We start from the raw sequence: 12,046 nt of genomic DNA, 5'->3' as shown, positions 1-12,046 counted from the left end.
AGTTGTAAAAATGTAAGGTCCCAATACATTTTTAGATGTACCAATGTTAGTCAGTTTATTCTTATTAATATTGCGAAAATAAACTTATGAATCTTAAAATGTATTATAAGTTAAAGTGTTAATCATAACAATGTAATAAACTAATCTATCGCCATTATATTCAGTACTGAAAGCTGTGTCAATGGGTCAAGGACAAGAAATCGTAGCCAGAAAAATGATATCGGACTCCATGAATGAAGGCGGTTGGGTACTTCTACAGAACATTCACTTATCTCTCCCCTTCTGTATTGAGGCTATGGATGCTCTCATAGAAACAGAACACATCCAGGAGTCATTCAGGCTTTGGTTAACAACTGAAGTCCACACGGATTTCCCTATAGGTTTATTGCAAATGGCGATTAAATTTACTAACGAACCTCCGCAAGGCATCAGAGCTAGTATGAAAAGAACTTATCAAAACATCACTCAGGATACTCTAGATTATTCTTCTCTATCGCAATGGCCACCACTTTTATACGCTGTTGCATTTCTACACACAATAGTGCAGGAGCGAAGAAAATTCGGGCCTTTAGGATGGAACATACCGTACGAATTTAATCAAGCAGATTACGCAGCCAGCGTCCAATTCATCCAGAACCATCTAGACGAAATAGATCCTAAGAAAGGTATATCCTGGCCCACAATCTGTTACATGCTCGGTGAAGTTCAGTACGGCGGACGAGTCACTGACGACTTCGACAAACGATTGCTAACTACGTTTACTAACGTGTGGTTCTGCGATGTATTATTGCGGCCCGGTTTTGAATTTTACAAGGGTTACAAGGTTCCACAAACAAGACATTTGCAAGGATACGTGGACTACATCAATCAGTTACCACTTACTGATACGCCTGAAGTGTTTGGCTTGCACAGCAATGCAGATATCACCTACCAGATCAACAGTGCAAAGGATATCTTGGACACTATACTGAGCGTTCAGCCAAAAGAAGGAGGTAGTCAAGGAGGGGAGACTAGAGAAAGTATCGTGTATAGACTAGCCGAAGATATGCTGGAAAAACTCCCAAAACAATATGTGACTTTCGAAGTTCGAGAGGCGCTACAAAAAATGGGTGCTTTTCTTCCTATGAATATTTTTTTGAGGTAAATACCTTAAATACTAAAACAAAGCGAACATCAAAACTTTACAACAGCTAAACGTGATCCAGTATGAATGTTAGCACTATTGTGAAATTAACTCATGATATTTATATCATATATTTCATATAGTTAAGTGCATTATTGATCTGTTTAATATTTTACTGTAGTTATTATTATTAACTTAATAACTGTAATTGGTTTATCCGTTCTTTTTGAAATAAAAAAAATATTTAATGCAAAATTCTAATATTGATCATGGTATAGATTAGAGACTGCTATGCCGCCATAAATTCAATATATTTTACAGACTAATTTATTAACCTTGATTACTGCTGCAGACAGGAGATCGACAGAATACAGCGAGTAATAAAAACAGTTCACTCAACTCTGTGCGACCTTAAACTGGCTATTGACGGGACAATCATTATGAGTCAAGGACTCCGAGAGTCGCTGGATGCGATGTACGATGCGAGGATCCCACAGAAATGGTTGAAGGTAATATTTACAAGTCTAGCCATAGCTAATCCTTATTTATTTCAAATTTGCCAGTAGGTATATATGTACCTAATTTACTAAAACCCATAAAGGCGCCTTCTCTGTGCGGTAAGAAAAATCCATGTAAAAAATGCGTTACTGCGAACGAGAAAATTGAAGACATTTGAGACGAAAAGAATAAATTACGATTTTCGGTCTTTGTCGATTCGAATAAATTTTTAGGCATGTTGCCCTATTATTAGTTTAAAATTTTTACGGTTAATTCTCTATGAATGTAGGCAGTTTTTAAATAGTTTGTAGAAAAAACAACATAAGTAAATTTTTAATCTATAGTCGTTTAAAATTTGGAATAGAATATGCAGTTCGAAGGTTTTGACAAAGATTTATCTGGATTTTACGAAACACTGATTCTATTATAATCATCAGAAAGGTCAATTATAACTCTTATTTGAGTAAAACAATTAACTATAAATCCAATTATTTAGCTTTAATTACAAATTAGTTGGAAGGTCGATATTCATAAAAAGTAAACACAAAAAAAAAATTAAACTATGCAATATCAGGCATCCGTATTCCATAGGGTTAAATCAATGCATTATGGTCCAATATGGACCTGCTTAAGTTGAACCCTCTCTCGTGTTATACTCTATATATAAACATAACATTATCTGCCAATTAACAGGTTTCCTGGGAATCTGCAACGCTAGGTTTCTGGTACACGGAGTTACTAGAACGCGAGCAACAATACAGAATTTGGCTGCGCAATGGTAGACCTTATGCCTTCTGGATGACGGGCTTCTTTAATCCCCAAGGCTTTCTCACAGCCATGAGACAGGTAACGTTCGCACAATTAAAAGAACAAGTATGAACTAACACAATACACCAAATAAATGGCATTAATCAATTGATTTTTTAAAGTTCATTATTGCATAACTCAAACGCGATTCAATAATATTTCAAGAAGTATAATGTTGATTCGGGTACGAACACTTAAGTGTCGCAAAACATTAAACAATAATCACCAAGAAAATGAAAATTCGGCTTACATGGAGGATCTTTTTTTAATTGAAAATTGGGGCCAGTTAGGTTTGCATAATTCCTCAATCATAAGCCCAAAAATAAATGTATTCAGGCTAATAGCGATGTAATGTTACAAAAAAAAATCATAAATAAATTCATGTCGTACCCATTTCATACAAATCGCCACATTATAAATCGACAGGAAGTGACGCGCAGCCACAAAGGGTGGGCGTTGGATTCCGTGGTTCTTCAAAACCACATCACCAAAATGAACAGGGAGGACATACACGAAGGACCTTCGGAGGGCGTCTATGTATATGGACTTTTCTTGGAAGGTATAAATATATTTCCATGTACAACTCTACCTCACTCTCATCCAGTTACTGTTTTCGATTCCTCTAATATGCCTTAAGGCGATACCTCAAGGTCCATTTTCATACATTTTGTTTCACCTTTAATCTGGGTAACTAAACAAGTATTGGCAAGTAAAGAATTTAAATTCACGTCTAGTTAGTGATTAATTCTCGCAGTTGAAAGAAAAACGTAAAATAATTAATAATCATGGATATTTCTGCCTTTAAAATTTCGTCATATTAAATTTTAAAGGCCGAAATATCCATGATTATTAATTATATACGTAAAATAATTAATAATCATGGATATTTCTGCCTTTAAAATTTCGTCATATTAAATTTTAAAGGCCGAAATATCCATGATTATTAATTATTTTACGTTTTTCTTCAACTGCGAGAACTAATCACTAACTAGACGTGAATTTAAATTCTTTACTCTGCCAATACTCTGTTTAGTTACCCAGATTAAAGGTGAAACAAAATGTATGAAAATGGACCTTGAGGTATCGCCTTAACCATAATCATGCCTTATTCACGCTGCGTCTCGACGTCCAGATAATTCGTTGTACGTCGCGGCGTCGGATGAAGATCTTATGGAAGTAAACCTATCATTCGGACTAGAAGATAGCTTTTGCAAAAATAGTAGTATTGGGAATTAAAACAGAGAGTTCGCCGAAAAAATTGGATACAGATATTTTTTTTTACAAATATAAAAAATTACAGTTTCTTTGATTTGTTGTATGTTAACATGGGCCTAGCTACTAGCAAAGTAAACGAAATGTACTTATTTAAAATAATATTTACAGGTGCATCGCTCGACAGAAAATCAGGAAAACTGATCGAATCAAAGCCTAAAGTACTGTACGAACAGATGCCAGTTATATACATATTCGCGATCAACACGACTGCAGGGAAAGACCCGCGACTCTACGAATGTCCTATTTACCGTAAGCCGCAGCGCACCGACGCCAAATACGTGGGCTCTATAGACTTCGAGACGGACAGCAACCCGCGCCATTGGACGCTGCGGGGAGTCGCTCTCTTGTGCGACATCAAGTAGATTTTGGCTCTTTTTCGTTACTGTTTCGGTTACAGTGAAACATGTCATACGTGCGTTTATAAGTTCTGAAGAATCTCATAGCCTTTAAATTGACATTGTGTAGCTAATAATGAGGACAATTATATTTTGTTGTGTAGTGTGTGTTTTATTTCCGAAGACAGTTACACACTTACCCCCTTATTCATAAACGTTTTTTATCTAAGGACGAAGTAAAGCTGTGACAACAAGCCTGTTTCTCAGTGCCCAGCGGCACTGAAAAATAGACATAGGGCCGTTGTGATTGGTTATTATTGTTGTATTTCAATATTAGCCAATCACAACGGCCCTACGTCTACGCACTGCGAAGACTGCCATGCCGTCAGCACTGAGAAACAGACTTGTTATCACAGCCTTACTCGGTCGTTAGATAAAAAACGTCTATGAATAAGGGGGTTAGTTTGTCAGATACATTTATATTGAGGTCTACCCCATAATATTATCGGGCTGTAAAATAAGAATGCAGCCGCTCGGGGGTTAAGCAATAGTTTAGCTGTCGCTAATTCGATATATTTTAAGTAGTAATGGTTATTTTATTTTTACGGTGAAGGAAGACAGCGTGACAAAACCTGTATATTTGAGAAGTTCGCTATACGAATTTCGAAGTTATTATCAACCCGCACTAGGCCAGCGTGTTGAACTATGGCTTAAAACACCCTTAGGAGCCCCGCGCCCAGCAGTGACAGTATACATTATAATAGTATAGTCTTTTCAGAAAGAGAGCCGTCGTGGGATTTGAGGTCGCTACTGTCCTTAATTACCTCTTTTGTTCAATTCTAGTATGTTTCTATACAAAAACCTTAAAAACAACACGCAAGATCGTTTATAACAAGGCAGTACGACATGACAAATGAGTTTAACATTTGAGTAAATGTTAAACCCTTCCCCGCCATTGTACATAACAATGGCGGGGAAGGATTGCTATGTAAAATTCTAAAGTTAGTTCACTTTTCGGCGACGACGGTTCTCTCTGAACAAACTATATATGCTCATGTGTATGAATTGTCTGAAGTAAAATTTTACTCATTTCTCGTTGACCGTAATAAAAGTTCAGTTACACACTACCATATTGTCGCGTACACTACTCACTGTGTACGCGACAATATAGTACCTAAATAAAAATAAATTGAATTACAGTGTCCAATAAAAAGACCAAAATGCAAATGGAAAATGTATTACAACTAAACGTAACAAAACCACTACAATGTAACCTTACAAATATGTAAACGGAAAACAATAACACGCTATGAAATTTTCCAGATCACCCGACGCATGAACCGTTGCGAATAATCACGTCATCTATTGTAACATCACTCGCATTACAGGACTTTTTAATTTCGTCGTAAGGACGAGGACAAATGCGCCTCCTGTACCTCGGAGAACGTTCGAGAAGGCGCCTTTGAAGAAAGCACCGGCGCCTTCATCCTTAAGGATCTTGACCCAGCAGTGAGCCGTGTTCTTGTACAGGCGCTCATTGGCCGGCAAGCCCGATTGCATCATCATTCGCCGCCGCACTGTGTCCAGGGGATACGACGCGATACCAGCCACTGTCGTCACCGTCTGTACCGAAAACAGTTACTGATGCATTATGGGTTTAAATCGATCCCTCCAGTAAAACGGCACGCAACATTATTTTTAGAAGCTTTCGAAATCTATGATAAAACGCACACACAGGCGTTCTATCCCCCAAGGGGTAGGCAGAGGCGCAATTGGTGCACCCGCTTTTCCCATGTGTATTCCGCCCCATGATGTGATAGAGGCAAACCTATCACCATATCGGGCACAAAATCTAGACTCCTGGCTGACTCTGATAGGAAAACCTAATACGTAACACTTTCCCCGACCCAACGATCGAACCCGAGACCCCAGCATTGCAGTCGTACCGTAATACGAATACAACACCGATGCACTGCCGTTCCATTACTCGCTATGAAAATACATTTAGAAATAAAAAGGACATCATACTTCTACATTTACTTTGGTTATTAATTTTTTTTTCAATTTGGCTACTGTTACACCATGTCATATTGAAAAAAACCTGTGTATAGATTCCGTTAAATTCCTCCTAAAGAACAAGTATACATAATTTTAATTTGCAACCAAAACTATTACAAAATGTAATAAGGAATATTGTTGTTAAAAAAATTCACAAACACAAAATTGATTTTGTATAAAAGTGAGTTAATCTTATTCCCGGCCGCAACTTATGACCCATAAAAGTATGGAAAGAATGCTCAAGGCCATTTAAACGGAGTATTAATATGACATCTTTACGACGATAGAGAATCTAATAGGATGGGGATGAATTTCTGTGGCTATGGTCGTAAGGTCGAAATTAGTGTATTCATTGTTACAAAATTATCGTTAGCAATAATTTTCCCTCCTAGAATACCCAGCAGTAATAATAGGTACATTTACGTCAATTTAAAAAAAGAATTGAAAAAAAATCAGTTAAGTCTATCTCCAAAGTCCAGACCTCAATTCACTCAATGAAACTTAAATGACGAAAGTGCTAATGATTTTCAAAAATTGAATTTGGAAACAAGAAATCTTTGCTTGAAGATTATAGACACACATACGTTGGCTGAGCATTAAGTGAAGGTCAATACCAACGTGTCGATAGCATATAATTGTCTTGCCTTGCCATCGCTCAATATCAATTGGCAATTGCCCGAGTTAGGCAAGCACCAACGCGTGTAGCCCGCATTTGATGTAGTTTCTCACATATGCCTCACTTCTACCTACCTACACAAGAAAATCACGTCTCAAGGCATTTATAGCTTGCATTAGTTTTCTTTAAAACTGCCAAACATCTAGACGGTAACACTCGCCTTAGTCAATATTATCAATATACCTAATTACATAATTTAATCTAAAAGTGACAAATCAAGTAAATAAAATAGATAAGTATTATAAAATAAAACTAAATACCTGCGCAATCAACCAAGTAATAAACAGGGACGTGTTCTTAGGATCCGGTAGCATGCCGCGGGCTGTATCGTAAAAGCCGAAATAGGTCGCGCGGTAGATGACGATGCCCTGCACGGACACTATGAACCCGCGGTATAGACCGATGGGCCCGTCCGACTTTATTGTCTTAAACAAGCAGTCCATCAAACCACTGTACAGCTTCTCCTTGCCTTTCCCGACATCCGCGGCTAACCTAAATATTGATTAGATTTTACATCAGTTTTCAATAAATTATTCTAATCGCTTTTTTCCATCCATCGTTAATATGGACCAAACTGAATAAAGCTTGTTTGACATGATTACTGGTGACATGATCATGATATAAAGACTATCTACTCTATTTAATTTGTAGTTCTACACAATTGCCAAGAAGGCTCCGCACATAATTTCAGTTAACATAATATTACCTGGTTCGTGCAAAATCCAATGGATATACAAAGCACAAAGAAGTGGCGCCGGCTGCTCCTCCCGATGCCAAGTTACCGGCAAAGTACGTCCAGAATTGAGTGTTCTTATTCACCCCTCCAAAAATATTGATTTATACACGTCTTTGAAGGCAAAGTTGAGGGCTTGTGTCGGAAAATAGCGAATTACGTTGGCCAGATTCCCTCGCCAGAGTGAGCCGATACCTTGCTCCTTTGGTATGCGGATGAACGCATCCACAATACCTGGTGATTGGATTAAGTTGCATCGTGTTAAATAGCATCATACCAGTGCTATTATACAAAAAACTGAACAAAATCCAATTAACCTTTGTATCGTTTATCTTCTGCAATCTGTTTGGACACATGCTGAACCTGCAGAATTAGCTTGACTCGCTCGATCGGCGCCACAGCAGTCTTTGACACCGCGGCTGATATTCCACCCGCGAGGAAATCTTTCATAAACGCGCTCGTCTCAGAGCCCTTCTCTTCCTTTTTTGCCCCTTTCTTCTTATCCGCCATTTTGATACAATATTTGATATATTTTATGTAGGTATGCTACAAACAAAGTTGACTCTGTAAGAACTATGTTACTTTGATAATAAAACTTTCGACAGTACATACTCGCATCAAGAACCTCTACGAGTAAAAGGTAGGCAGAAATGTACAGAATAAATGATATTTAAATATAAACTACATTTCCATTTCAAGTATAAATACAAAATACTTACCTATAACAAAGACATTCAACTATAGTATAATCTTAAAACTGACGTGGTTCGATCAATGGTGGTGATCAAATGAAAAAACATTTTGCATTTCGTAAATCCAAAATACTTAGATCCAATCATCCAAATAAGTACCTAATACTAATCGCCTTTTTAGAAAAAGTATTTAAAAAATATGTACTTAACTAGATACTACTTTGTTTTTTTTTTATTTTAATATGTACTTAACTAGATACTACTTTGTTTTTTTTTATTATAAATACAATTAAGTACTAATTTCAAATACGGTAGGTGTAGTTCAAAATGCACCGATTTGGACTTACACCGTTACGATCAAAATATATGTCTTGTCACATACCACCGATACCATATCTCGGTGCAGTTTGTATTGTTACCACAATATGTACGTCGATGGATCGTAGAGATTCCATGGAATGCTACATGTTATGAAACTATCGATTGCTTACGGTGCAGTGGATTACTCATCCGCGACACTTAAACCTTCACTATTTATTGGGGGCCACTCCATGACAATGCAATAACAGTAGAATACGAGTCGTTACAATAATTTTACTAGGGACAAACACAACAATTTATATCTCCTGAAAATTTTCACTGGTCACATTGACTTTTGGCAGAATGCATGATACAAAAGACGCCCGGAATTTCATTCGAATTTAGAACTGTAGATAGAAGATTGTGTTAGACTCCTTAAAGAGCAGTCACCGGATAACCAAACTCATTCTCATGAAACTATAAACCCTGATTACATCACGAATACGAATGAAACAGCTTATTCGAATATATTCGTTACATATAATTCATAGTTATATTCGTGCACGAATTATTCGCGAATAGTGTGAATAAATAAATACACCGGCGATTACGACTATATTTTTTTAACGCGAATAGACTATAAACTAGTTCTGCATTTCTTGAATTTCGAAGTCATATCGAATCTTATATTGGCCTATTGTACTTGACATAGCATATTGTTATACTTCCTGAGCTTTTATAGTGTAATCGGACTCGAGCTTGCAACATTTATGATCAGTTTAGTAACTAATAGACCAACTACTGTGACCTGGGTCCTTCACATCTTTCTGTTCGCTACAAATATGCATATGGATTGAAATCCCTAAATGATTCCCTGAATGTTACTATAGCTAATTGTGCGGATAAGGGTATCGTCGATTGCTAAATTTTACGTAATAGGGCAGCTAAGATATTTATGTTGGCTAATCATTTTTATCCAAATTTAACTGTTATCCGTTCGATCAAAATACCCATATAAATGTTATCGCACACACATTCACGCCTTTTATCCCCCAAAGGGTAGGCAGATACGCAACAGAGCGTGCCATCATGGTTCGAACCTATAGCCATATTGGGCACAAATTCTAGACCCAGGGGTGATATTGAGTAGAAAAGCCCAATATCGCTTTGATCCGGGAATCGAACCCAAGACCTCAGCCCTGCAGTCGTACTGTAATACGCCACAGAAGACGTAAAAAAATTATAAATTGAACTGTTATCCACCCAATAATAAATTCTTTAAAACTAGCGCTTACTTGTAATAGGCATAATACTCTAAAGATACGTAATAATATAGGTAATAAAATAATAAAACAAGTTCAGCATTTAATCAGTTTTATTGATTTATAATAACTTTGCCTCAGATCAAGCTTAATGCAGCATGGCCTGTCTGCTTGTTTTAACTAAATAACTATTACAAAATTAAATGATATTCAAAACATGGGCGAAACGTGTTGGGATCATAAGTAGGTACTATTGTCAAGATAATTTTTACAAAGTGACCACGTTGGCAACCCAACATAATCAATTACTCCTTCCTATCTGAGACAACACAAGCAATGTGCATAATCAATTAATGAAAAAGACAATATATAGAAAATGCATAAAAATAATAAATTAATACTATAATAGTGAAAAATCTTCGAAACTTATGTACATGGTGCGACATCGAATATTTATTAATTTTAGGTCGAGTTGCAAACTTAAAAGCTGCGCATCCATTTGAACAGGCTTGCGGCAAAACAAAACTGTGTTCACACAATGACATATGATTTTTCAAGAATGCAAACACAGAAACGTGACTTCTGTAAGCGAACAGGTGGGTAATGTTCGATCGCGTGAACACCATAATATATACATATAATCGCCACTATGCAACATATTCCATTAATGGACACGTCCATAATATAGCACTAAACGCACCGCTCGGACTGCGCAGCTTTAGCCGCAACATAACCGCCTAGTGCATTCCTCTTTACTGTTACTATCACTAAATTTAATTACGGTCTATATGGTTTTCGGATTAAGGATTGCTAGTGTCATGTGGGCGTAGATATGGGAACAGGGATATTATTCTACGTTCAATAACAATGCTATTTTATATATTTTTGATAATTGACTTGATCTTTATGGTATTGGTACCCAAAAATGAGTCGGTAGTACAAATAGCTATGAGTCAATCCTGTCACTAGTTTGTGATATACACATCTATCATTGCTTCCGAAATAAATTATTTTCACAATTGTGTCCAATAATGTTAGGACTGAAGCGCTCCGTACATGTATCCCATGGTAACTACGCCCTATTTATAATACTTATAATACTCTATGACCTCGACTATATTCTATTACATATGCCGACATTGAAACAAATGTCGATGTGTCCACCGCAAGGACGGACGCAATAATCCCAATATTATAAGATATAATAAAAATCGCGGTGTGTTGTACGGCACTCAGCATATGCACGCCGGAGAGGCGAATCGGGATAAATTTGTGTTTTAAGCATAATTCGATGGATTTCATTAAGTCTTATAATACATAAATGTAATATATGATCAATAAGATGTCCACAGTTATAATTGAATAAAGCGACATCTTTGACATTCTCAATGATGCAAAGATATATCGCTAAGTCAACTAACCTGCCGACTACCGATATGATATTCATAAATAACCTCGTATCATTGGGTTTAATTTCCTTAATTTTAAAGAACGTGTCAATTTAAATAACTGAGGCTTCTGCAGGATTATTACTATGACAATTTCAGACAGATTTAGACACGTAAGTAGTTATGTCGACATCACTTTACGAATTTTAACTAATTTTAAAGAAAATTATTATAAATACAATGCGCTTTATAAAGAAATATATTTTAAAAAAATCTAATTTATCCGGATTAAAACAAACATCAACTATAAAAATTCGCCATCATACTTACGGCCGATTTCAATAATTTGCTTCCTAATCACTACCTCTGCGTCAATAAAAAAATGGACTAATTAGAATTAGATTTGTTTGACGTGCTCATTAGGTATAAATAATATTTCTAGTTTTCTTGCAGCTACTCTTCAAGTTAGGGATTGGAATAGTTTATGGAGATCGGCCGTATGTCAATATGACACATAAATCTCAAAGGTGTTTAGTTTGGAGAATTATACAAGTTATACAAAAACAAAAACAAACCTATTTGCATTAACACATCGCTGTGATATTTTGACAAACCTAAACACGACCCCTAAGACATAAGGATGGATTCTATTGGAAATGTTATACAAGGGAAGATGAATACAAACAGAGGCAAAATATATGTAATCACAATTGTAAATATAATGTAATCAAAGACTATTTCGGTGACATTCATTTCGCTACCTACTTCAGCTGGAATTGTCTATTATAAACTAGTAACCACCGCTGTGAACACGATGTCCTACGAGGCTAAGAGGCGCACGCGCAGATAATCACATTGTCGACGCACGCTCAGCTCCCGATATATAAAATATCGCTATA

The 12,046-nt window shown here is 36.5% G+C and overlaps 2 protein-coding genes across 6 annotated transcripts in view; one reads left to right on the top strand and one right to left on the bottom strand.

Moving 5' to 3' along the window:
* The window catches only part of LOC115445604 (dynein heavy chain 5, axonemal), a 148,480-nt gene extending 144,279 nt beyond the window's left edge, over positions 1 to 4,201 (top strand). For 3 of the 5 annotated variants that reach the window (XM_037444014.1, XM_037444013.1, XM_037444015.1), the window contains 5 exons: positions 165 to 1,140; positions 1,476 to 1,632; positions 2,315 to 2,467; positions 2,855 to 2,987; positions 3,812 to 4,065. In XM_037444014.1, the coding sequence (XP_037299911.1) occupies positions 165 to 1,140; positions 1,476 to 1,632; positions 2,315 to 2,467; positions 2,855 to 2,987; positions 3,812 to 4,065 (1,673 nt within the window). Of the gene's footprint in view, positions 1 to 164; positions 1,141 to 1,475; positions 1,633 to 2,314; positions 2,468 to 2,854; positions 2,988 to 3,811 lie in introns of all 5 variants that reach the window. The other 2 variants (XM_037444012.1, XM_037444016.1) reach the window with 1 other exon arrangement.
* Positions 4,202 to 5,259: 1,058 nt separating this feature from the next.
* LOC115445615 (ADP,ATP carrier protein 1) lies at positions 5,260 to 8,682 on the bottom strand. Its single transcript, XM_030171947.2, is given in 6 exon segments — positions 5,260 to 5,661; positions 7,033 to 7,264; positions 7,479 to 7,596; positions 7,599 to 7,739; positions 7,823 to 8,051; positions 8,545 to 8,682. Coding segments are annotated over 5 exon segments (945 nt in total). The 5' UTR covers positions 8,016 to 8,051; positions 8,545 to 8,682; the 3' UTR covers positions 5,260 to 5,400.
* Between the last annotated feature and the right edge of the window lie 3,364 nt (positions 8,683 to 12,046).

The sequence above is a fragment of the Manduca sexta genome, chromosome 27 (genome assembly GCF_014839805.1).
Source record: "Manduca sexta isolate Smith_Timp_Sample1 chromosome 27, JHU_Msex_v1.0, whole genome shotgun sequence".
Lineage (NCBI taxonomy): Eukaryota > Metazoa > Arthropoda > Insecta > Lepidoptera > Sphingidae > Manduca > Manduca sexta.
This window is presented reverse-complemented; position numbering and strand designations above follow the sequence as displayed.